This window comes from Poecilia reticulata, linkage group LG3 (assembly GCF_000633615.1).
Source record: "Poecilia reticulata strain Guanapo linkage group LG3, Guppy_female_1.0+MT, whole genome shotgun sequence".
Taxonomy (NCBI): domain Eukaryota; kingdom Metazoa; phylum Chordata; class Actinopteri; order Cyprinodontiformes; family Poeciliidae; genus Poecilia; species Poecilia reticulata.
In genome coordinates, this window is record NC_024333.1 from 9,811,923 (window position 1) to 9,835,862 (window position 23,940).

The 23,940-nt window shown below is 42.3% G+C and overlaps 3 protein-coding genes across 5 annotated transcripts in view; 2 read left to right on the forward strand and 1 right to left on the reverse strand.

Moving 5' to 3' along the window:
• Positions 1–11,909, forward strand: part of dmxl2 (Dmx-like 2) — a 40,967-nt gene extending 29,058 nt beyond the window's left edge. Inside the window, exons 39-54 of one of the 3 annotated variants that reach the window (XM_008404573.2) lie at positions 1,070–1,260; positions 1,363–1,496; positions 1,595–1,680; positions 1,801–2,002; positions 2,288–2,405; positions 4,178–4,243; positions 5,927–6,013; positions 6,218–6,339; positions 6,440–6,578; positions 8,298–8,358; positions 8,437–8,564; positions 8,677–8,754; positions 8,855–8,946; positions 9,027–9,079; positions 9,205–9,422; positions 10,006–11,909. In XM_008404573.2, coding sequence (XP_008402795.1) covers positions 1,070–1,260; positions 1,363–1,496; positions 1,595–1,680; positions 1,801–2,002; positions 2,288–2,405; positions 4,178–4,243; positions 5,927–6,013; positions 6,218–6,339; positions 6,440–6,578; positions 8,298–8,358; positions 8,437–8,564; positions 8,677–8,754; positions 8,855–8,946; positions 9,027–9,079; positions 9,205–9,422; positions 10,006–10,215 — 1,985 coding nt within the window. In that variant the 3' untranslated portion in view covers positions 10,216–11,909. Of the gene's footprint in view, positions 1–669; positions 1,041–1,069; positions 1,261–1,362; positions 1,497–1,594; positions 1,681–1,800; positions 2,003–2,287; positions 2,406–4,177; positions 4,244–5,926; positions 6,014–6,217; positions 6,340–6,439; positions 6,579–8,297; positions 8,359–8,436; positions 8,565–8,676; positions 8,755–8,854; positions 8,947–9,026; positions 9,080–9,204; positions 9,423–10,005 lie in introns of those variants that run through there. The other 2 variants (XM_008404574.2, XM_008404575.2) reach the window with 2 other exon arrangements.
• Positions 11,406–19,423, reverse strand: gldn (gliomedin). Its single transcript, XM_008404577.2, has 10 exons — positions 16,477–19,423; positions 16,051–16,102; positions 15,946–15,963; positions 15,720–15,818; positions 14,171–14,272; positions 13,975–14,082; positions 13,740–13,820; positions 13,532–13,657; positions 13,292–13,442; positions 11,406–13,214 (listed from the first exon to the last, which is right to left on the reverse strand). The coding sequence occupies exons 1-10, from the start codon at positions 17,002–17,004 to the stop codon at positions 12,749–12,751; spliced, it is 1,731 nt and encodes a 576-aa protein (XP_008402799.1). The 5' UTR covers positions 17,005–19,423; the 3' UTR covers positions 11,406–12,748.
• A 590-nt stretch (positions 19,424–20,013) lies between these two features.
• Positions 20,014–23,590, forward strand: cyp19a1a (cytochrome P450, family 19, subfamily A, polypeptide 1a). The gene is made up of 9 exons (XM_008404572.2): positions 20,014–20,785; positions 20,868–21,018; positions 21,108–21,262; positions 21,355–21,519; positions 21,601–21,715; positions 21,802–21,910; positions 22,014–22,176; positions 22,394–22,635; positions 23,138–23,590. The coding sequence occupies exons 1-9, from the start codon at positions 20,590–20,592 to the stop codon at positions 23,393–23,395; spliced, it is 1,554 nt and encodes a 517-aa protein (XP_008402794.1). The 5' UTR covers positions 20,014–20,589; the 3' UTR covers positions 23,396–23,590.
• The last annotated feature ends 350 nt before the right edge of the window (positions 23,591–23,940 follow it).

Here is a 23,940-nt window from a genome sequence, read left to right on the forward strand (position 1 = left end):
GTCAAACTAAAAGACACATAATGTCCTGAATGAGTGAAATACTGCAGAAATTGAATAATGTGTAGTTGCGCCACTCAACCTAATACACTTCCTGTGCTGCTAGAAATCCAGGTTTACGGACAGAATTGAACACCGTTCATTAATAGTATTTCACTCTCCAGCTGTTTTTGTGTGGAGAGAAGATTGGAGCTGGCATTTGGACGGCGCATCTCTGTCACGTCCGATGCGGCCGGGAGGCTTTCAAAGAGCTTGTTTGGAGCTCAGACGATCGTAAATGTCAGACCGCTGAAACAGATCTCTTGTTGAAACTCTGCCCTTTTGAGGTTTGCTGCAGTCTCACCTCCATGCTGCAGAAACACAGCCATGCAGAAGCGACATTTATTTTTAGCTCCTTATTGACATCCTTAACACTTTTTTAATAAAATAGACAATTACGTCTGTCTCACTTGAGTGCTGTGGATTGAAGACAATCCTTTATTTATGAGTACTCGGCACATGTGTCATCTGTGTTTGATGTCTTTTGTGTGTTTTTAAGTATCACTTCCTGTTAGTTATTTATTTTCCTTTTCTTTTTTTAAGTTATGTAATAGACTGTGTGGTATTTGTGTGTCTAACTGCACTGTCTACTCTGGTTTGTGTGTTGTCTTGTTTTGTCTGGTGCAATGCCAGAGATAGTCACCCAGGATGATGGTGCAGGTTTGTGCATACCCTACGGTGTCTTGCCCTGTGTCTCCATCCTAAATGTCTGTGTGTTTGTCTTCATGTCTCACCCTCTCCCAAATGGCTCAGTTTTCATTTGGGTGGAAAGAGAGACAAAGCCAGTCCTGGTATTTCTGACATGACTAAGGTCGTTGTTTGCAGTTTTAACTCCAAGTCCATGTGGCTTTAGGCCCCTGATAGAGTGTGGATGCAGTGTTCCTCCTCCTGATCTGCTTTCACCTGCTTCTGGAATGGAAATGAGGCTGAGTCTAAGCTCATCCTCATTCTTCTCGCAGCCTCCCCGACAGCTTTCCTTTTCTGAGGTCAATCGTAAATATCTTAAGCTCCTTGTCGCTCCTTCACATGCCAGCGGCCCCCCCTCAGCCGCCTGCGGAGGACGTGGACCGATACAGGCGCAGATTCAACATGAGGATGCTGGTTCCTGGACGCCCCGTGAAGGAGACGCCCGCCACCCCTCCTCCTGTGCCTGCAGAGAGACCCACCTACAGAGAGAAGTTCATTCCCCCCGAGCTGAGCATGTGGGATTACTTTGTAGCGAAAGTAAGACATTAACCTGACAAGCGGTTCGTGTGACGCACGGCCTCCGCGTTACATAAAACTAGCATTTTTTTTTCTCCGTTTACCTTCCTCTCTTCCTCTCAGCCTTTCCTCCCGCTCTCGGAGAGCATTGCTTTGTATGATTCAGACGAAAGTGGCGCTGAGGATGACGACGATGACGATGATGCCTTCCTCTCGGACACACAGATGACGGAGCATTCGGACTCCAGCTCCTACAGGTTGGCTCCATCTTCTCCTGCTTATATATAACTTTATTTTTTGAGCCGGTGTTTCAGGTTGAAGTCTTACCGTTTTGTTTTGGGGGGTTTTTTCTCAGCTGGGCTTTGATCCGTTTGGTTATGGTCAAACTGGCTCATCACAACGTCAAGAACTTTATCCCTCTCACTGGACTTGACTTCACAGGTACTCTGCTTAAATCTAATGTGGACCCACACATGCAGCCTTGTCGCTGTGTGGGTGAGGATCAGTGCACTTCTGAATATATTTATGCACACCCTTTCTCTTTGTTTGCTGTGATCTCAGATCTACCAGTCACTTCCCCTCTCAGCAACGCAGTGTTGAAGACTTTGGAGAACTGGGAACAACTTTTACTGGAGCGGATGAACAAGTTTGAAGGTCCGCCTCCCAATTACATCAACACCTACCCCACTGACCTGAGCACGGGATCTGGGCCTGCCATACTGCGACACAAGGCCATGCTGGAGCCGGACAACACGCCCTTCAAGTTAGTGTATTTAATGTCATTTTTATTTCAAGACTCTAATTTCACAAGCATTTGTATTCAGACCCCTTTACTCTATGCAATTACATACAATTTGGGGACAATTGCCTACAGTTTGCATATGTATACTTATGACTGGATGCTGTGAGTCAGATTTTTTGAAAAAAAAAAATACTATTCTGATGGTATCACCAGGGCAGGTATTTTACGAATTGCTGGAAAAATCAAATTTTAATAAAAAAAATTAACTGGATCTTTTTTTTTTTGTTGCTCTATTCTTGTTTCCAGGAATAAGAGCCATCAGTCCTTCCCAGTTCGACGTCTTTGGCATTTCCTGGTCAAACAGGAAGTTCTGCAGGAGGCTTTGATTCGCTACATCTTTACCAAGAAAAGGAAGCAGAGTGAGGTCAGCAGAAGATCCATAAAGAAAATCCTAGTTCAGTTTTCCCTGATTAGCTGACTAAAAATAACATATCTATTAAACGGTTCTTTATTTGATCTGACCCGTTGGATCAATTTTATTAAATTTTTTGTCTAATTAAGAAAATCCTCCAACATGATTATTTTGTTGTTTGAAGACATCCTTCAGATTTTTCCAGTGATGGTTTTATTTATGTGTTGTGAAGAGTCTTATCTGCGATGAATAACTTTCTTAATGTTCTCACTTTAATTTAACATATAAGTTTTCCATCTGGTTGAAAATCAGAGCAGGACTAAAGCAAAGTCAGATCTCAGCTTGTTTTCTTTCTTTCTTTCGTTCTTTCTTTGTTTATTATTATTATTATTATTATTATTATTTGCATGGGGACACATGCTAAGTATAAACAATTATAGAACACTGTAACATTTATAGCCTTAGCGAAGTTGTAATACGCATCACCAGATAGACCTATAACAACACAAAACACTATAAGACAATAAAACAACGTAGCAAGATAAAATGTCATACACAGCGTAAATCCTAGAATTAACTTGAAGTAGACAACCATGAAACGAGAAGAAGTCATGGAAGCATCATGGGTAACCATGACTACAGAGCTGGTTTTCTTTAAGAAAGTCTTAAAACGTTCCAGTCTGGAATCAGTGTCAAGTCCACATATTAAAACATTACAAAACATTTCCATTTTAATAAATGTCATAGACGCACAGGCAAAAACTGTCTTGGGAAACTTTAAAATGGTTTTACTTTTGGATTTAAAAAGTTGTGGTGATCTAATGAAAGTTATCTACTGCAGATAAGACATTGACTACTCATAAGTACATGATAAAACCCCACTTTGAAAATTTTGAACTATTCCTTTAAGGAAAGGGCAAAGTATCTGTGTTTGATGACGTTGCTTTTTTAACCTTCTCACTTTATCTTGCAAACCAGTTAAATTTTTTTTAGATGAACAGACCAAGAATCACAATGTTGGATTACAATAACCATTGAAGTGTGAGGATTAATTAAGCTTATTTAAATGAAGCAGGTACTATTTTGTTTGGCCAAAGGAAGAAAGCCATCAAGTCTTTATTATGATTTTGCCACATGTTTGTACAGTTTTCCTCCATTATGAACAAACAATCTACAAAGAGCTCATGCAATTTTGCATTGAAAGCTTCCTGCTTTGATGTCTTTTGAGACCTTTTAGTGAGATTATTTGGACCAGTGAGGAATCGTCCATCAGACAGAGTGCAGGCCTGACCGTCCACCATGACGCTGTCAGACAGAGGAAGCTGCCCACTGAGCTTTTTCTCTCTCTATTTGTTTTTTCTTAGTTTCATTATCTTTGCTTTGACTTCTCATCTTTAATCGGGCACAAGACAGATCACTGCCTTCTGTGATGTCTGGATTTGTTTGGAAGAAAAAGAAAAAAAATAAATAAATAAAAGCTTTTATTTCTATGAGACACGTTCCAGAGGATTCCTGTGCTTAGTCTCGTGTTATTACAAGTGAGATTTCAGGCAGCAGCTGCAACATTCAGATTCACTGTTCATCCATTCTAATGACGAGGACTTTATAGCAATAGACAAATTTAGTTATTTCTATTTTTTTTAACAAGATTACAATGACATTCTGTGAGTCCTCTTCATTTTCATTTCATGTTTTTTTGTTTTTTTTTTTCTGTTTGTGCATGTGTTTTGTGTTGTGCCATGTTGGTTTGTTCCGTGTCTATATTGCCTCTGTGTGTTGTGTAGTCTTTAGAGAACCATGTGGACCGTATAAACCCAAACTGCATAGCTGGAGCTAGCAGTCCCTATAAGGTAGTATCATTTACTGTCCCAGCCCGGGCCCTTTTGTCTCTGAGCATCACTGCAAAGCCAAGCTTGAAGGAGGAAATATTTAAAAATCAAAAAAATAAAAAGTCGTCTGCACCAGTTGCATAAGGTTTTGGTTTTGCGGTTTGTGGCGTCACCAAACTGGGTGAAGTTTTGGTTTTCTCCGCTCCAGCTTGGCCTAATAGTGACCTCTCTGGCTCTTTGATTTTTTTTTTTTTCCATAAAATCTCCTCCTGGCTCTGAGGCTTAGGTCTGACGTTTGATCCTTTCCTCTCACTGGGACATCCGTTCACATTTCTACTCACAAACAAATCCTAAAAATAACACGTCTCCCTTCGTGTCTCACTCCTTTTTTCCTGCCTAACTGGACTGATTCTGCTGGACTTAAAGCAAGCAAACGATGGCACACTCAGTAGATCGACTAACTTGCATGCTCACTGTCAGGGCTGCGGGAGGCTTTTGTAGCTGTGCAGAGTGTTATTTACAGCAGCAGCTCATATCTGCAGTCTAAATATTTTATACTTGCATTGAAGCCATGCGTCTACCATGCAGTGGTGCATCTCCATAAACTAAAGTGATATCAGAAAGTTACATTTTAATGTTTTGGTAATTCAGTTTTGAAAAAGTAGAACATTTTTACAGATTACCCAGCTCATAGAGTGATATACATTTGTTTCTACTAATTGTAACATAAAAAGAAATGTAAAATTCAGTTTCTTAGAACAAAATAGTTTTTAATGCAAGAAATGTTAGCCTACTGAAACAAATGGGCAGTTTCAGCACCAAAATTAAGACTATTGTGCACCCAGTGGTGGAAACTTCCTTGTCGCAGGAGGTTATATCCATTTCTTAGCCGGCTACAATCTGATTAATCTGATCGCCTGCTCACCGATAACTGAGCAGACAATGCTCACAAATGAGGAGACTACTCACTTGCGTTAGCTTTGGAGAGGCTGCTAGCATGTAGCCTCTGCATGGTAGCTGCCTCTCCTAGCATGCAGAGGTTGGTCACCCACTGAATTTCCTTCTTCCTCTGCCAGCCACCCTGATCTCCAAATGAAATACAAAACCCATTATCCAGTACTTTCTCGCCTCAGTTTAGCTAAGTTGTTTTGACATCATTTCTGGTTCAAGATTAGGTTAGCACAACCAATATAACAGCTTTTGCTAAAGGTAACATAGGTTGTGACATTTCTGTGTAAAAATCCATTTTTATTAGTTTTATGCAATAAAATATACAGAGAAAAATACGTTGTTGATTATATAATCATTAACAACCATGAAAATGAACAGAAATAGATGGTTGAAACATATCACTCTGAGTAATGACTCTTTCATTTCTTAAAATTGAATTGCTGAAATAAATAAACCCTCTGATATTATTCTAATTTAATGAGATGCATCCGTAATACTCTTATTATGGCCTTTCTCTTTTATTTGAATGAAACTTCATGGTGCGGGAATCTTTTCTGAAGCAACTCAAAAAGTCGAATGCCCCAGGTCGACATTTTAAATTTACAGTCCTTTCCTGCTTCACTAATTTTACCGGGAAATGAATTTAATCTTCTTTTCAAAGAGCAAATCTCTCTGTCTTTTACTGACTAGCTTCAGATCCCTGAGCTGCAGCTCTGATTTCTCCTCAGCTTTGGTTTTTCTTTTGCTGTTCAGGTAGAGGCAGATCTGGGCTATCCTGGAGGAAAGGCCAAAATCATTCACAAGGAGTCCGACATAATTATGGCGTTTGCCATTAACTGGGTAAGTATTTTCACATTTTGTGTCTGAATTTTTCTTGGAAATATGTATATTTTTTTTGCCAACATGCAAGAAGTGAATTGACATTTGTCAGAAAATGTCCTTGAATTTAACAAATTTGTCTCATTTTCAGTAAAGTTAGAAGCAGTTCCCCTCTGTTAATCATTGCCCCTCTTCCTCTTCTTCCCTGCTTTCTTCTTTTCTCAGGCTAACTCCAATGAGATCGTGTTGGCGTCCACCCACGATGTCCAGGAGGTGGACGTCTCCACTCTAGTGGCCGTCCAGCCCTACACCTGGATAGGAGACGACTTTGATAAGGAATCCCGAAGGTCGGAGTCGCATCAGATGAAGCAATAATTTTTTGTTGTTGTTTCCTTCCAGAACAAAAAAAACTAAATCTGCACAATGTTTCTCCGTTTTGTTTTTCAGCTCTGACGACTTGGACCCCCGCTCCTCTCACACAAATATCGCCCAGGCGAGCTCCGTGTCCTTTGCGCCGCCGCCGATGCCGGTCTCTGCATCCATGCCGTGGCTCGGTAGCGGTCAGACCAGCATGGGGGCCAGCGTGGTACGAGCTGCTTTGTTGTAAAATCTCCACATTTTGCACCAGGCAGTGTTGAGTTTGCAGTTCCTAGCCTCTAACAGCAGGGGGAAACCAGGTTCTTTTCCCAACTCTGCTGATGGGTAAAACTCTATGAAGTGACTCTTAGTCTTTTTTTTTTTTTTCTTTTGTTTTTGGTCTGGTCTACATGCGTTAAAACTTGCTCGTATTCACTAACAACAGAAGAAACGTAAAACGTCAGATTCAATCTTTAGCTCCAAGTCTCCGCTCATCCACAGACAAAGTCTCTGTTTTTAAACCTTATCGACATCGAGCCAAACAAATCCGCGTCGACTAAACACCTGACCTGCTGCTGAGTCTATGAGCGCTGATACAGAGGAGAGGGCAGCTCCGCGCGGCAGAGATGGCTTGCTTATAAACTCAGATAGCTCTCGCAGCCGTCTGCCCAAGGTGCAGATTTGCGTCAGAGTACCTTACAGCCAGAGACCTCGGCGTCCCAGCCAGGCTGATAAATGTTCTGTGCGATACAGGGAAGAGGACGGGGCAGGCGGTGATCCTCTGCTCTGCTTCTGTTGTTTTCTACACATCCGAATCCTCTTGCCCCTCTGCGCTGAATTGTGGAGTTTTTTTTGTCATTTTCTCTAAAAACAGGGGATCATTTTATAATGTTCCTGGTGTTTGCTTTTGAATCTTTAGCAGGTGGAAAGATTTGTTTAAAAATAGAATGTTTTTAGAAATTTGTGATTGTTTTATCAGCAACAACTCGGATCCATATTGGTTTATTTACATATTAGGACAAATGTACTGACGTCTGCAGAGTTTTTGACCCATCCAAGAGCAATTTTATGGAAAACAGATTTGAGGAAACATGTGGTTCGATGGTGGGGCAACATTCAGCTTATATATGATGTATTCAGCTGAATTTGGAGGTGGCTTAACCTGAGCTGAACAGAAAGAAAGACGAAAAGAAACAAACTTTTACTCCCCTTTTAGGGAGTATATCAGCTTTTGCTGCTGTGTGGTGTTTTGTTTTGTTTTGTTTTGTTTTGTTTTTTTTACAAAGTTTCCAAATGACAAGAAAAATACTTCACAGCAACATTAAGACACAAAGCACCAGGATTTTTTTTAACACCTAATGTGTTTGGATGACATTTTAATTTTCTTGCTAAGAATCTTAAAACGTTGCCAGATAAACGATAGCCTGTCTCAGAGCATCACCTCAGTGCTTCACTCTAGGCACAGCTTTCTTTATTACATGCATTCTTTTTGCTCATCCGTAGCTTCAAAGCGCTCTTGTTTTGATTCCTCACTCCACAGAGCAGAGTGGGGCTCGTTTAGTGCGTCCCTTACTGTGGAAACTGAAACCGCAGTGGCTGCAGCCACCAGGTGCTGTCACGGTTTTTGAGCACCTGCCTCCTCAGGAATCTGGTTTCAGCCTTTACTTCCTCTTCAGACCATACAAACACCTATACAATGCTAAATCTTTTTTGTTTCTAATTTGCAGAGGGGGTTGAATATTTTCAGATTCATCTGTAATTGTACAGTTTTTAAAGTGAGCGGTTTACCAAGCTAACATAAATTAACCATTTATAAATGTACATAAACTCTATTAAACCTCTAAATCACTTCCTGTATTTTCTAATTTTACCAATCTGGATTGTTGAACGTTTTAGAAGACTTTATCAATATTAACTTTATTTATTTAACTTTTTTATTTTTTTCCAGATTATGAAAAGAAATCTGAATAACGTGAAGAGGATGACATCGCACCCTGTTTATCAGTATTGTAAGTGACTCCGCTTCGCTGGTTTCAACACTTAGTTGTGATGAATTTTCCTTTTGATATGCCGGCGTTGTGCCTCAGACATGACGGGGGCTCAGGACGGCAGTGTGAGGATGTTTGAATGGAACAGGCCGCAGCAGCTCATCTGCTTCAGACAAGCAGGCAACGCTCGTATCACCCGGCTCTATTTTAACACCCAAGGCAATAAGGTACACACACACACACACACACACACACACACACAATGAGAAAGAGGGAGAATATTGGCTGTGTTTTGTCTGCTTGCTTGGTTGCTCTGATTTTTCTGAATTCCTGCTGCAGTGCGGAGTTGCTGACGGAGAGGGATTCCTCAGTCTCTGGCAGGTCAACCAGACGTCCTCCAACCCCAAACCGTACCTGGTGAGGTCGACTCACATCAGACTGTTGGCAGCAAAAACAAACGCTTCCAAGTAAATCCTGAAATCATTGTTCTTCATTTTTGTTTTTTCGTTGCTGTCAGAGTTGGCAGTGTCACTCCAAGACCTGCGGCGATTTTGCGTTCATCACGTCCTCCAGCCTGATCGCGACAGCCGGACAGTCCAACGACAACAGGCAAGCGTCTGCGCCAAGAAACTAAATCAAAGACGTTTTGTTTTTAAAAGTCAGGCTGATTGTTATGTTAATATTTGCAGAAATGTTTGCTTGTGGGACACTCTGATTTCACCTGGCAATACAATAGTCCACGGTAAGAAACCTGATGTTTAAAAAAAAAAAAAAAGCCAGAGGTATTAATCCACCATAACAAGCTGCTCTGTGATGTACTGCATATTTCTTCACCCCCCCCCCCCCCCCCCCCCCCCCCTCTCTCAGCGTTCCCCTGCCATGAAAACGGGGCCACTGTTCTCGAGTACGCTCAGAAACAGCAGCTGCTCATCACTGGAGGCAGGAAAGGCTTTGTGTGTGTGTTTGACATCCGCCAGAGACAGCTGCTGCACACTTTCCAGGCCCATGACTCGGCCATCAAGGCGCTCGCTCTGGATCCCTTTGAGGACTTTTTCGTCACCGGCTCTGCAGAGGGAAACATAAAGGTAACGAGTTTTTATTGGATTTTTTTAATGATTTTTTTTAAGTTTATCTAATGTTTTATTTTTAGTCTGATTGACATATTTCTCTTATGATATCTTAAATAAATACAGAGTAGTAGACTTAAGTAAAAAAATAAATAAATAAATAAAATGGATCACATTCCACAGCCTGTAAGTCTCTGGACTCTCCTCCTTTGCTCTCTATCTGGTTTCTGTTTGTAGAAACAAAAATGAAGCAACAAATAAAAGCCCGAGAAGAGAACTGGGCTACGTATAGCACTGCATGGAACTATAGATCAAACTCACAATAGATTGAGTCAATGAACCTTGGTACTAAAGTACAAACTAGAATCAAGAAAATTGTAAATGTTTTATTCTAAATTATACACGACATTTATTCCGGTGTTTGTAAAAAAGTAACAGGCTTCTAAATGCTCACATCAGGCCGAGACACATTTGCTTTTTTGCAGTTGTATCTTTGATCAGTATAAACAACAACAGTGAAACATCCTCTATGAAAAGGTTCATAAATGTTGATTTGAAAAAAAAAAAAAAAAAAAAAGCGGATCTGCGTTCTTCTCTCCAGGTCTGGAAGCTGGCGGGCCACGGCCTCATGCACTCCTTCAGCAACGAACACGCCAAGCAGTCCATCTTCCGCAACATCGGCAACGGAGTCACGAAGGTGGAGACGCGTCCGGGGAACCGCATCTTCACCTGCGGCGCGGACGGCACCCTGAAGATGAGGGTTCTCCCTGACCGCTACAACATCGCCAGCAGCATCGTTGACATCCTGTGATGCCTGCTTCCACATCTGACGGTCCAAAGACGAAAAAGACAAGTAGAAAAAAAAAGACAAAAAAAAATGCGAAGGCTCGTCAAACGGCCTTTAAGTGAGCATAGTTTGTCAACAGCTTGCCACGCTTTTTGGCACCTTTGAGTGCGCAGAGGTCAGGGGTTTACTGCGGGAGTAAGTGTCGTCCAGAACGACAAAACCAGAGCTGCAAACGTTTCTTTTCGCCCCCAAAGGCTGAAAACAAAAAGTTACAAGCAAAACGGTATCATACTTGATTTTAAAAGCTAGATTTGTTGTGATTTTATTGATGAATCTCTTCTCATAGAGTGTGTCCATAGGGAAGCTATGCATGTCCTGTTCTCGTTCCGCGGTGCAATCACAGGTCTATTGATAGTGCTCTGTAAAAGTGCTCAAGCAAAAACTTTAAAAAAGTGTGTAACTGTCGTCATTTTGTGCCCACAGCTGAAATCTTTTAGCATCTACTGTAACCAGCACTGTGGTTCGTTTATTAAGTCAGTGGTTTCCGGTGTGATTCGAGTCGTTGGAATCAGCTTTTCGTTTCAATAGTTTTGGCCCCTCCGGCTTCTCGCTGAAGAGCCGACGGCGCGTCGCTCTTAAAGGCGACGCCTCTCTTCCCCTTTCCCCGCCCCCTCCGTCCACTGATCACTGGCTGCCCATCGCTCACTGTGGCCTCTCCTGGTTTGAGTTCAACCCGATCCAAGTGTGTGTTCTCTCTGCCGTGTCTGCCTACCAGCCCGCCCGCCTGCCTGCCTGCCTGTTAGTGCGACAACCTCCCTGCTAGATCATCGAACGCCCCCCACTTCCCTCCCGTGACTGTAACTTTAAATGTTTCATCTGTGTTGTCTAACGCTAAACACCCGACCGCCCAGAGCAGAAACACAAAGGTCCACTACTGGTTTTTGCACAAAACAATATCAGTTGTATGTTTGTGGGTTGTTTTCTTTTGTTGTTGTTGTTTTAATTGAGTTGAGTTAAATATTTAAAGTATTTATATGTTTGTGTTTGGTTTACTGTTCCTTTGAAGAACTGTTTTAACTTATTGCCTTTTATTTTAGGAATGTAAGAGCTTTCACTGTTTCCGATTGGACACCGTGCAACAGTCTACTGTTTGTGTGTTTACCTCGCCAGCTGTTTTTATTTCATCCATGAGAAAATAGATATTTGCACTCAAATTCTGAAGACACTAAAAGTTTATTTCATATATATGGGTTATCAAAGAAACTGTTGTATACAAATGAATGTCTGGCTTTATTTGCCCTGGTAGTAAAGCGTTTAAGATAGTTTTACTATATAAATTATATAAATATATATATATATATACATACAGTACGAACTACAACAGCTTGTACAAACATGAAGACATTTCTTTATTTTTTGGTTTGTATCATACCAGTTGGATTAGTTGTGACTTTTGTTAAGTGTGTGGTATTTATTAAAGAGATTAGTGTCCCTCCCTCTTTCTGCCCACTACATGTGCTGTATGTGTTTTAGGAGTTTTACCAATGCTGTTTGTAGTGTGTGTGCGTGTGTGTGCGTGTGTATGTGTGTGTGCATGCAAAGAAAGCCAATATCATCGTTAGATGTTTGCCAGGGCCATCGAGCCTGGGAGTGTTTGTGAGAGACGGGTCAAGGTAACAGTTTTACCTTTGTAAAGTGAATAAATGATTTTTATTTCATCGGGTTTGCTTTCATTTTCTTTTTAAAAGGTTTTTTCATTGAGAGGTGTAGTCAGTCGGCACTGATGCCGTTTCACCACAAACTGTAGAAAACATGCAAATGTTGTGGCTAAGGCCAAAATTATCCATATGCTTGGCAGACTTTTCATTAAAATCGTTTTCATTTAACCAAAAGTTTTTCTGAAAGTGAGACGAGCCTTTCTCAAAATCTGAGTGATTTTCCTTTTTTTTTCTTTTATTTTTTACTGCTTATTTACATATTTCCACATTGCATTTACAGCCACAACAAACTAATATTACTTCTAACCAGAAGTAATATGTTGGTAAAATAAAGTTTAAATGTAAATCTGCCATGGATATGGATAATTGGGGGGTATGAACTTTCTACAACATATGGATTGCCATGCATTTGACATCAAAAGCAGATATAAGGTAAATCATTGGTTGTTCGCAACAACAGGTATTTATCACAGCTTTTTTTTTTTTTACTTGTAGTGGGGGAAACAAGTTATTTTTGGTGTTTAAAGAGATTTAAAAGTTGCAACATTAAAGATACTGAAATGTTAAAGTGTGTAAAGTGAAAAAATACAAAATTCTAAAAAACAACGAGGTCAGTCTGTTAGTAACACTGAAATCCCACTTTCAACTCATGCAATAACAATATAAAGTCAGTTTCCTGTAGAAAAAAAACTATTTAAAATCTGTTCAGACTCATTTGGATAAATGTTCCACATGACAATGAAGACTAATGTATATTTCCCTCTAAATCTAGCAGTGAATAACTTTGTCAAAACGGGGTTTGCTTCGAGAGCATGACGTAATGGTTGTGTACGTGGTCATCACTCATCAGAGATGTAATGGACCACATAGAGCCTGACGTAGCTCTGGTCCCAAACGTACAGGTGTCTGTCCTTCGGGCTGTAGGAGAGCATAGCCAAAACTCCCCCAGGAGACCTCAAGTCAAATGTCATATTCACTGCCTTCCCCTTCAGCAAGTCGAAAGCAAAGGTAACTCTGGCGTCCTTGGTGTCGGTGACGTACAAGACGCCACAGGCGATGAAGGCGTTGCCGGCCTTGGTGCGGGGGTACGTGGTGTTTATGTAGGACGTGACGGAGAAGGTCTTTTGGTCCAGCTGGGCTACCATGATGCTTTCATCCGCTCCCGAGGCAAATATCAACCACAGGCCGTTTTCGTCTGCCGCCATCTTGAAATAGGTTTTGGAGTTTGTCAGCAGATACGACAGGTTGTTGAACAAGGCGGTGTCGATGTAGAGAGTGTGAAGCCGCCTGGTTCTGAAGTCAAATCTGGGAAGGGGCAAACCAAAAAAGTGGTGAATTCCTTGAAACTAGAATGGAACCGTTCTGAGACAAACAACGCTTACCTGGCGATAGTAGAAGTACCAGCGATGTGATAATAGAGAGAGCCGTTGTGGACGGTGTGGCCGCAGCCTTGGTAAAACTTCCTAACATCCACCGTCTCGCTGCTGCCGTTCTGGAAAGCAGCCATGCTTTGGTACTCCTTCACCATGCGACCTGAGGAAGTTTCAGGCACAACGTTCACCCAACCAGGGTCTCGGTGTGAGGCCTCCTTGGCAGAAACGAAGAGAGTCAAAGCGGCTCACCTGAGAAGTGTTCTGCCACCCATATCCTCTCGTCGTCCAGGTGAGCTGTGTCTTTCATCCACGTGCCAAACGTGCTCTCCATCTTCGCCACAATTCTGGGATTTATCAGAGACTTGATGAGGCACTCTGAGGGAAAACAAAACATGATTAGATGTTTACGCCTGTAGGTTATTGCTTATTAGCGTTGTGGAAATAAAAACACGCTCACCGTTCTTAACCGGCTTTTCGTGAAGTTTCACAGCTTGTTTCACGGTCAAAGTTTCGTCGTTTGGCACGGCGTGCAACAACCCTGTTGGACAGTGTGAGTGGTTTAATGTTCTTCTCTTCTCACCCCAGAAAGTTATGCTGAAGTGCTCGAAACCTTCTAGCAGTAAACATGTCAAATTCAGAAATATGGGATGATTGTTTCGTCAGCTTTAAGGTTATATAGAGTTCAAGTCTACCCAGAGTATGAGCGGTTTGCAGGTGAGCTCTGTGGTGCCTCGTTCTAGGAGGCCCAGGAGGTCCCATGGGTCCAGGAGGCCCTGGAGGGCCAGGAGGACCAGGAGGCCCTGAGCAACAAAAGATGGCAACATGAGGATGTCTTAACCTTTGCAATTTAAGAAAAGGCTTCTTCTGGGTGTTACTTTGTCTCCTTACCCTCAACAATGACATCATTGGATGGTTCATATGCCTCTCCGGGTGGACCAGGCTCTCCTTGCTCTCCTTGTTCTCCTGGTTCTCCTTTCTCACCCGGAGGTCCTGTACAGGACATCATGTTAAACAGCACAAACTCATCCAGTATACCAAAACACACTGACATTTTTTTGTGAAATGCTAATACACAGGCTTTGTTGCATCCATAATGCGATCCATTGTGAAGTGGAAGAGGGAGAATTGGGAGATTTTCCTAAGTCATTCAGCTGAAGGCCAAAACCACAGTAATGAGTAATATTTGCTGGAAATGTGGGGGGAAAAGAGCTGTTTCCACCTCCTCTGCCATTCATGAGTAAGACAATGCAGCATTGAAATATCTGACTAAGCGAGGTGAACTAGCAACAAATAAATAAATAAATAAATAAATAAATAAAAATACCATCTGCACTTACAGTTAGTTTGCTCACACAGCTTGGCAATCAACACATTCCCTTTTTATTGTTGCAGATTTACTGTGTTTACGTAAAGAGCCAAAAACATTATATTTCTTCGCGTGAAAGAATCAAACTCAACATTTCCACAATGCTTTAGTTACAGATTGCCTCTTGGATTTTTTTTATTTTTGCATCATAGTCTAGTCATAGTTTGAGGTAGAGCTGAGACTCTACGTAAAAAAAATATTTGTTTTGATTTGCTCTCAAATGATCATTTTTACATTTTATTTAGGAAAACTGCTAAATAATCATGTCGGTGTCTCATTAAAGGTTTCGCACAAACCTACTAACGTTGTCAAAATGCTGTCCAAGGTGAGAACAAAATAATTCAAAGAAAAAAAAAAGTACAGAAGCATCTAAAGGTCAGAAGTATTTATACCGATATCGATATTGACGATATGGACTCTGTATTTTCTTGGTATTGGATTGATACCAAAATATGCATCACCACACACCTAGTATGCCAACAATTTAATGAGGCACAAACCATCTGAGATGCTCAGTTTATTACTGAAGCTCCCTTCAGGTTTCGGTCATGCAGCAGCCATATTGAGTTTCAACTTTTCCAAACTGAAATTTAGATTTAAAGCAGCCTTCCAGCTGATTTGTCTTACTAGTCTTACCTGGATTAAAGAGAACAGACGTGCCAAAAACCTAATTAATATGTATTTATTTACTTATTGATTTAAATTTTTCAGTAATTTCATTGTTGTATTTAAAAAACTGCACTATGAAGGTCATGTCTATGCTTAAGTGAAAGGATGTAGTAGTACAATACAAAAATGTAAAAACAATATGTAAAACCAGAGATTACAAGATTACAAAAAATGTTCAGCTCCGAAAAGTTGCTAAGCTGCCTGTGAACTGGGCTTTTGTTTATTTATCCCGTATGTATCTGAATTCTCGAGTAGAGAGCGTTTGTTCATAGTGGATTTTAACCTCAGGTTATCTTTGGCCCTTTGATTGTTCCATTACGCCAGTAATTCCTCTCTATTATGTCCATAACTGCCTGGAGCTTTAATAAAAATGGCCAGAGTAGATCCTCCCTCTCTCCATACCCTTCTTCCCTCTTTTTCCATCCGCTCCAGGCAGTCCATTCAGTCCTGGAATGCCATCGGTCCCATTGTGGCCTGCCAAGCCGTCTGCACCAGGCAGACCTACACAACAAACAGATTGAATAGAAAAAAATAAAAATAAATGAGCAGACAAGCAGCTCCTCCACTAATGGGAAACATAAATAGGTGGCATTTCAGATTAGGGTTTAAGATGTAAGGCTTCACTCACCCGGCGGCCCCGGCGGTCCTGCAAAGCAAAGTGTGAGGTTGTTGATGAGTAAAGTGTCAGCTCTGTCTTTACATGTAAATGTGTAGCTAATTCATGAAGGCATACCAGCGAGGCAGACTCCCTTAGTGCTGTTGCAGATGTCGATCAACAATTTGATCTGAAGAGGAAGAAGGAATATCTAAATTTATGATTATAGTGAAATGCATTGGATTAAAATATGAGGAGATTTTAAAATACATGTTAGGTAATCGTGCAGATAAACATTATTTTGATTAATGCCCATGCTGATCTGTACGAATAACAATGTCGGAATCTTATTGGTTGAAAAATGTTGCTGTAGTAGTTTTGTAATCTGCAGATTGCGTTAAGCAGCTCATCGTCTCGAATCTGTCATAATAAACTGGGATAACTTGAAATCTGCAGCCTGTGATGATGGAAGAAACCAATTTAGCTAAATTAGTTTTAAATACAGGATTTAAAACAGGAATATGGCTGACTTTAACGAAATGATCAACAGTTCAACCATCTCACCGGCACCATGGAGTAAGTCATCATCATCATCATGTCATCCTGTGTGTTGTGATGCTGGCCGTGTCGGTGCTTGTGCTTCAGCTCGTGCTTCATCTCGTCCTTCTCCTCCCCGACCTCCTGGCTGGCCTCCTTCAGCCGTAACACCTTCCCTTCGTCGTCATGGTGACGCTCCCGCTGCAGGTCCTTCTCCAGCTCCTCGCTCCTCTTGTTCCTGGAGTACTGCTGCTGGTACTGCGAGCGGTCCCCGGGGCCCGCTCGCAGCCCCGCCGCTCCCCTCGGCACCTCCTGGAAGAACTCCACCACCGAGCTCTGCTCCACCTCGGCCAGCCTCGCTTCGGTCTGCTCCAGCCGCGCGTGCTGCTGACTCTGCTGGACCATGAGGACGAGGAGGCCCACGGAGTTGACCAGCGCCACCACGCACATCCCGTACAGCACCATCCGCTGCGGGACGGTCATGCTGGGGGTTGGGATCCACATTGTCAGAACCTCACCTCCTGGCTTCTGAGGGTCCACGACTTGCTTCAACATTCACGGGAGGATGAAGTTCCAGCTGAGGCTCGAAGTCCAAAATACCAAATCACTGTGGTCGGTTGAATTCAAAAGAAAGCCATTCGAGCGCTCCAAATAATCCCGGTGAGCCTCAGTGCGTGCCCTCTACCATGGTGGTCTGATCTGAAGACTGACTGGTAAACAGAGTTGTGGATGTGCTGTTCACCCAGTTGCAGCAGAGGCAGTGTGTATGTGTGTGCACGGCCAGCGTAGGAGTGGGCATTACACAATCTTCTGAGCTGGTCTGGGAAGAAACCCCGGCCTGTTCAGTCACCTGATTTATATTCATCAGAAGCCATTTTACTGTACCGCCGTGGGCAGACTGACATCACGCACATCAACACACGCATGCACATTTTATTTGTGTGATGCACACGCAGCGGCGCTCACACGCATAACACATGCAAACATTCAATGAGCCCTGGACAAAGTTCTGTGACGTCGCATTATAATTTGAATTCAGAGAAAGCAGACAACATCAGAGAACATCAATGTCACCGCGGCGCCTCTAAGTTGGTTCATCTCCCTCGGTTTCCAAGCGCCTTTGTCCTCCCCTCCCCTCCGGCTCCTCAACCCTGTCACATCTTTGCGGCTTTCATTCACCGACGGCACCACTGACCCATTTCTTTTCCTTCGATTTGGTCCACGACGGAGACATTTCACCTGAAGAGTGACAGCTCAGGAGAGAATTACATAAATAACAACCTCCTAAACGCTGAAAGTGCGGTACCACTTTGGAGTTGTTCAAAACCGAATCACTTAAGTTTTCTGGAGATATTCACTGAAACAGACTCGATGCCTTTTCCAGCTACTTTCTGTAACTTTTGCAGATTAAGACGTACAGATTTCACATGGATGGAGGAAGGAAGAAAGCAGATTCTCACTACTGCTATTAGAGTTGGCGTGGGGACTCATGCCTGAGGCTGTGGGTCACGGACAAGCAGCTTGAATTGCTCCTCCAGATGTGTAGACATGTACACAGATAACGTCTTAAAAACATGGAGGCTGTTCCTTTGTTGCGCGTCATTCACTGCCCCAAGCTTAGCTGATATAAAACAGAGAAGCCGCCATTTGGCAGATGAACGCCAAGGGAAAATGTCGACTCCTGTACAGATGGCTCAACTTGAAGACGTCGCTATAGCTGATGCCGTTTCAAATTTACAAAGTAAACATTTGTGTTTTGAGATCATCTCCAGTTTTAATGATTTTCCTGCAGGGAATCTTCACGTCTTCTTCCAGGCAGTTGGACTCCAGAGTTCATGAAGGATACGGAGATAACCTGGCGTATTTTCAAGGAAAGTTCACCCTCCTGCTCAAGGTTGAGTTTTATTAAAATCTGTCTGGTACAGTTCAGAAAGTAGGCCAGCTAAAAAAACAAAAAAAGCCATGATGAACATTAAAACACTGTTTTACAGAGAAAATCTTAATCAAAGAAAGCAGCTGCAGCTGTTAAAACATCATAAAAGTTTTAACTTTACCAGAACAAAAACATTTTGAATCATATTGAATCCTGTGAGACTCACAGGATAAATGTGCCTGTAAGATTTAAAAGTTTCTGCTACTGTATGCAGTAAGTGAAGTTAATTGCAAAAATCAGGGAGCGGACCATAAAACTGCACTCTCTCTGGCTGCTGTCTCCACGTTTTTATGAGAGCTTAGGGCTGAGGAAATCTTCTCTCCATTATCATATCTTCCTTCCAGCCCTGCAAAGCCCTTCTAAACTTGACGAGATACATTTGTCAAGGTTTCTTAAGTAAGACTTACAGCATTGAGTTGGTGATTTAAACTGAAGTCTACTTACATTTTCCAATGCACATCTTTCTTTCTTTTTTTTCATAAAATATGGGCAATTAAATATCCAGCAAGTGGTTCTAAAGTTGTAAGTTTTGATTGCAAGACAGAGGCAAACATTTGTTCATCATCTAACATTTAACTGTTCAACCATCGCCTAATCGACAAAGTTGTGGTTGACCACAGCCCTGAACCCAGAGACAAGTTTACCGAGGGGCTGCCGTTGCCTAATCATGCAGAACAATCTTGGTCTGAGCCGTCACACAGGCCTCGGTTATGGTGGCAGGCCCTGAGCGGACAGTCGCGCGTTTGAGCCGTGCGCATTCTTGAACTCGAATGTGGGCGGTGAGTGAACTGACAGAGCCTTTCATGCAGAGCGATTAAACACAGCAAAGGGAGAGATGAAGCCAGACACTGTGGACTTTGTCTTGAATTTACAACCCTCAGCTCCCAAAACGAGATGTTAAAGGAGGATGTTGTGTATATTCCATTATGTATATTTCAAGAAAGCTGAACGTTTTGCTTCTAAAGAAGAGTGCACACTGTTTTATTTCTTCAATGTTTCTCAATCAACTAAACGATAAGCATGAAAGAGACGATTTCTATGAATAAGAAAAATCAAAGTTTGATTCTAAAAAAAAAAATCATATTTGTTGAATTACATTATGAGAATAAATTGGCTTCCTAAAGCCAGGAAAGCTGTTGGTGATGATCATTAGACAAAAAAAATATAATAATCCTTAGCAGCATGAATTTCTGTCTTTCTTTATAAAAGTTTTATCTATATCTGTGAGAAGTGGTGGCGGTATTATGCTGTGGGCTAGTTTTATAGTATACTAAGAGAGGCGTTACTATTACCAGCAGGGTGTAGCAGGTAACGTGTAGGTCTGACCAAGACAAAGAGACGTTCCACCCTGAAAAAATAAAAAAATGATTAAATGTGAAACTACAAAGTTTAGGAAAGGGAAACAACTGCTTAGTATGTGAATGAATTTAAAACTGAGGAAAACAGATGTTTTAAGGTGATGTCTGAGGCAAATACATAAACTATATTTGCCAACGATTAATGAAAACAACTTTTTTATCACACTTATACCTTAACAGATCTCGAAATCATCATTTAAATTGCATAACATTTTGAGTGATTCATGAGTTAAGGAGGCAGATTCTGAGAAGCTCATGTTCTGCCAAAATGTTATCTAAATTAATTTAGGAACGGCAAATTGTGATTTTTAGGAATTCATTAAAAAGCTATTAGAAACCCTAATCTGACCAAACTGAAAGCAACAAATCATATTAAATAAAAAGTGAGCTTGTAGTATATCATCCCAACTTTATCAGCCCTGCCTGGCCTGCAAAGACGAAAACTACCAACGAATTTGGCTGCAGAGATAAACCTCCCATAATGGCAGCGATAACACGGGGTTTCCCAGACACTCTGAAACCAGCTGTTGTGTGTAGGATCACATTCCTCTGATGTTCAAAGGACGACGCGATGCTTCTCGTCAACAAAACGACAAACAAATGGTCCTGCCAACATGCACTCGCTCAACTAAGACCTGTACGCTGAAGGGCACAGGCGCAAATCCAGCTTCTCAAGGTCCTCCCTGTATTGTTTACCATTTTCCAAAGATGTTGTGGCTTTTGTTTTACCCTGACCTGGCTTGTCACCAGCTCAAAGAGCCTATAAAGAGAAAGCTCAGACAGCTTTCACCATTTTACACTGGCTGGGCTTGAGGAGCTTCGTCGACGTCGTTTTGTACGCTCCGTCTTATGGATTCGATCCCTTCCTGTGGCGGGACCATGTCTACTGTGGATATGGATGGCGCGGTGACAGACCTGGTGTCCATTTCCTTAAACGCCACAACACACCTGTCACCTGACATCCCGATAGCAACAAGAACCCTCATTCTTCTCGTTTGTCTGCTGGTGGTGGCCTGGAGTCAGACGGAGAAAAACACGGTTCCAGGTAGGTCCGGCTTTAGTTTCTTAGCCTCAGACAAAGAGCTTAGCGCAAGCTCCAAGAAATTCACTGTCATCTACCACAACAGGCCCTTCGTTCTGCCTGGGTTTTGGTCCACATTTGTCATACTTGAGATTTATCTGGACTGGGATTGGCACAGCCAGCAACTACTACAACAAGAAGTACGGAGACATTGTCAGAGTTTGGATCAACGGAGAGGAAACCCTTGTACTCTGCAGGTTGGTTTTCTCCTTTAACGTTAAATACGCTGTACACATGCGATCAACTTTTATAACAACCTGTGCATCCTTTTCTTTCCCTTCCTCAGGGCCTCAGCAGTTAATCATGTTCTGAAGAATGGAAAGTACACCTCCCGTTTTGGGAGCAAGCCAGGACTCAGCTGCCTCGGCATGAATGAAAGAGGCATCATCTTCAACAACAACGTGGCCCTGTGGAAAAAGATACGCACCTATTTTGCCAAAGGTATCATCTTAGAGCCTCAAACCAGCTCTGTAGAGTGCAGATAGTTCACACGACTGTGAATCACAAACAAACCCCCACCCACCCTGTTTTAGCCCTGACAGGTCCCAATCTGCAGCAGACGGTGGAGGTCTGCGTGTCCTCCACACAGACCCACCTGGACAACCTGGACAGCTTGGCTCACGTGGACGTCCTCAGTTTGCTGCGCTGCACTGTGGTTGACATCTCCAACAGGCTCTTCCTGGATGTCCCTCTCGACGGTGAATACAGCCGGGCGTCTCGTAAAATAAAAGAAGTGGTGCTTCAGAGCACGTTAAGCTAACCGTTTGTGTTGTCTGCAGAGAAAGAGCTGCTGCTGAAGATTCACAGGTATTTCGAGACGTGGCAGACGGTGCTGATCAAACCTGACATCTACTTCAAGTTTGGCTGGATTCACCAAAGACACAAGACAGCAGCGTGAGTCAGTGTGCTGTCGTGTGCATGTGTTGACCTGTAGGGGGCTATTTTTAACCGTAAGGCAACATTGATTTACCTTCTCACAGCCAGGAGCTGCAGGATGCCATAGAAAGCCTCGTGGAACAAAAGAGGAGAGAAATGGAGCAGGCAGATAAGCTGGACATCAACTTCACAGCAGACCTCATATTTGCACAAGTTGGTGTAATAATTGCATGTTTCCAAACAAAGGCTTGAGTGTTTTGTTTTTTTTTTTCTTTTAATTATTATTATTATTTTCTCCCCAACTCTTTGCTCCCAGAACCACGGCGAGCTGTCGGCTGAGAACGTGAGGCAATGCGTGCTGGAGATGGTGATCGCTGCTCCGGACACTTTGTCCATCAGCCTCTTCTTCATGCTGTTGCTCCTCAAACAAGCCCCCCATGTGGAGCTGCAGCTGCTGCAGGAGATAGACACCGTCATAGGTGAGCTGCTCACTGTGCAGAATAAACACTGTAGTGTTGCATTGCAAAAGCTGTAAGCATGACGTTTTCGCTCGTCAAGTGAGTTGGATTCAACACTAAACTAAACGGGGTTGCATTCAGTTGTTTTTTCCTGACATTTATTTCAAACAACTTTCTTAGTCAGTCAGCTGTGGAATATCCCAGCTTCTGGTAATAAAACAAGATTTTTGTCTTGAAGGCGACAGACAGATGCAGAATGGGGACCTGCAGAAGCTGCAGGTGCTGGAGAGTTTCATCAACGAGTGCCTGCGCTTCCACCCGGTGGTGGACTTCACCATGCGGCGAGCGCTGTCGGATGACGTCATCGACGGTTACCGGGTGCCGAAGGGCACAAATATCATCCTGAACACGGGCCGCATGCACCGGACGGAGTTCTTCCACAAGGCGGACGAATTCAGTCTGGAGAACTTCCAGAAGAATGTGAGTGGTGAGAAGGTTCACGGTCCAAGAACGAACTTTTAAAGACTGCGGTAGTTCTAATTTAATTATTTAATGTGTAAATGTAAGGGAGCAAGCTTCATTTTCAAACTTGTTGTGATTGTTTTTTTTATTTTTCCTCTTTACTATCCCCATTGATGTGGATTAAAATCTGATTTGACCACTTGGCAGAAGTTTCAGCGAGGCATTTGGGGATTTTGCTGCAACATTTTGAGTCTTCAGTCTGCAAAATGAATCGCGTCAGAAGAAAATCTGTATTTATGCATGTGAAAATCTAACCAACCGCTGGAAACACTGATGATTAGGGCGGATAATGAATGCAAATGTTGGCTGTAGAGAAACTGAACTATGGCATTCGTCATTTGTCTGAGTGAATACAGTGTTTGAAACTGCAGCTTTGAGTTTTTGTTTTTTAAAACTTGACCCCTTCAACCGGCTCTCTGCTCACTCCTCCCCCTCAACATGCCGCCTGTCCTCTTTCCAGACTCCTCGCCGTTACTTCCAGCCGTTCGGCTCGGGCCCTCGCGCCTGCGTTGGCAAGCACATCGCCATGGTGATGATGAAATCCATCCTGGCGACTCTGCTCTCGCAGTACTCCGTCTGCCCCCACGAGGGCCTGACCCTGGACTGCCTCCCACAGACCAACAACCTTTCCCAGCAGCCCGTGGAGCATCAGGAGGAGGCCGAGCAGCTCAGCATGAGATTCTTACCCCGACAGAGAGGAAGCTGGCAAACGCCTTAGACGCACCAACAACGTCCACATAATGTTGCATGGATGCGCCCTCCATCACTATTGTCTTGTGATTGTACAAAGCACTGCTGTTTCATTTTACAAGTCATATAATTTGTGTTTATACTTATTTTGTTGTGAACTATGTACAATGTAAGTGTCTGTATGCTAACGTTGAAGTAAATGTAAATTATTATGTTAAGAATGTGTTTTCGTCTTCCTTTTGGTGGTTTTAACGCTATATGAAAACTGCTTAATTTAACTGGAAATAGTTAATAAACAGTTATTGTAATACATATATATATATATATATATATATATATATCAGTACAACTAAATTAAACAAAGTGTTATACTAACAACATTAGAAACATTCATGGCAGTTAAATTAAGTGTGAAAATGCAACATTAAGTAGAAGTAATTTAAATAAAAGCACATGGTGTACAGGCCAAGACATCTGTAATGTAACATAAGCTTCTACTTATGAGTTCAGATGATTTTTGAAAAGCCAAAAAATAAAAAAGTAAAATTTTTTGTACATGATGATATTGATCAG

Excerpts from the sequence above, each read along its gene's own strand:
- gldn (XM_008404577.2), bottom strand. The coding sequence starts at position 17,004 with ATGTTGAAGCAAGTCGTGGACCCTCAGAAGCCAGGAGGTGAGGTTCTG. Across the intron at positions 14,083-14,170 it reads CAATGATGTCATTGTTGAGG|GGCCTCCTGGTCCTCCTGGC; the intron begins GTAAGGAGACAA and ends TTTGTTGCTCAG. Across the intron at positions 13,443-13,531 it reads GGTGGCAGAACACTTCTCAG|GTCGCATGGTGAAGGAGTAC; the intron begins GTGAGCCGCTTT and ends AAACTTCCTCAG.
- cyp19a1a (XM_008404572.2), top strand. The coding sequence starts at position 20,590 with ATGGATTCGATCCCTTCCTGTGGCGGGACCATGTCTACTGTGGATATG. Across the intron at positions 21,263-21,354 it reads ACGCACCTATTTTGCCAAAG|CCCTGACAGGTCCCAATCTG; the intron begins GTATCATCTTAG and ends ACCCTGTTTTAG. Across the intron at positions 21,911-22,013 it reads CAGACCTCATATTTGCACAA|AACCACGGCGAGCTGTCGGC; the intron begins GTTGGTGTAATA and ends CTTTGCTCCCAG.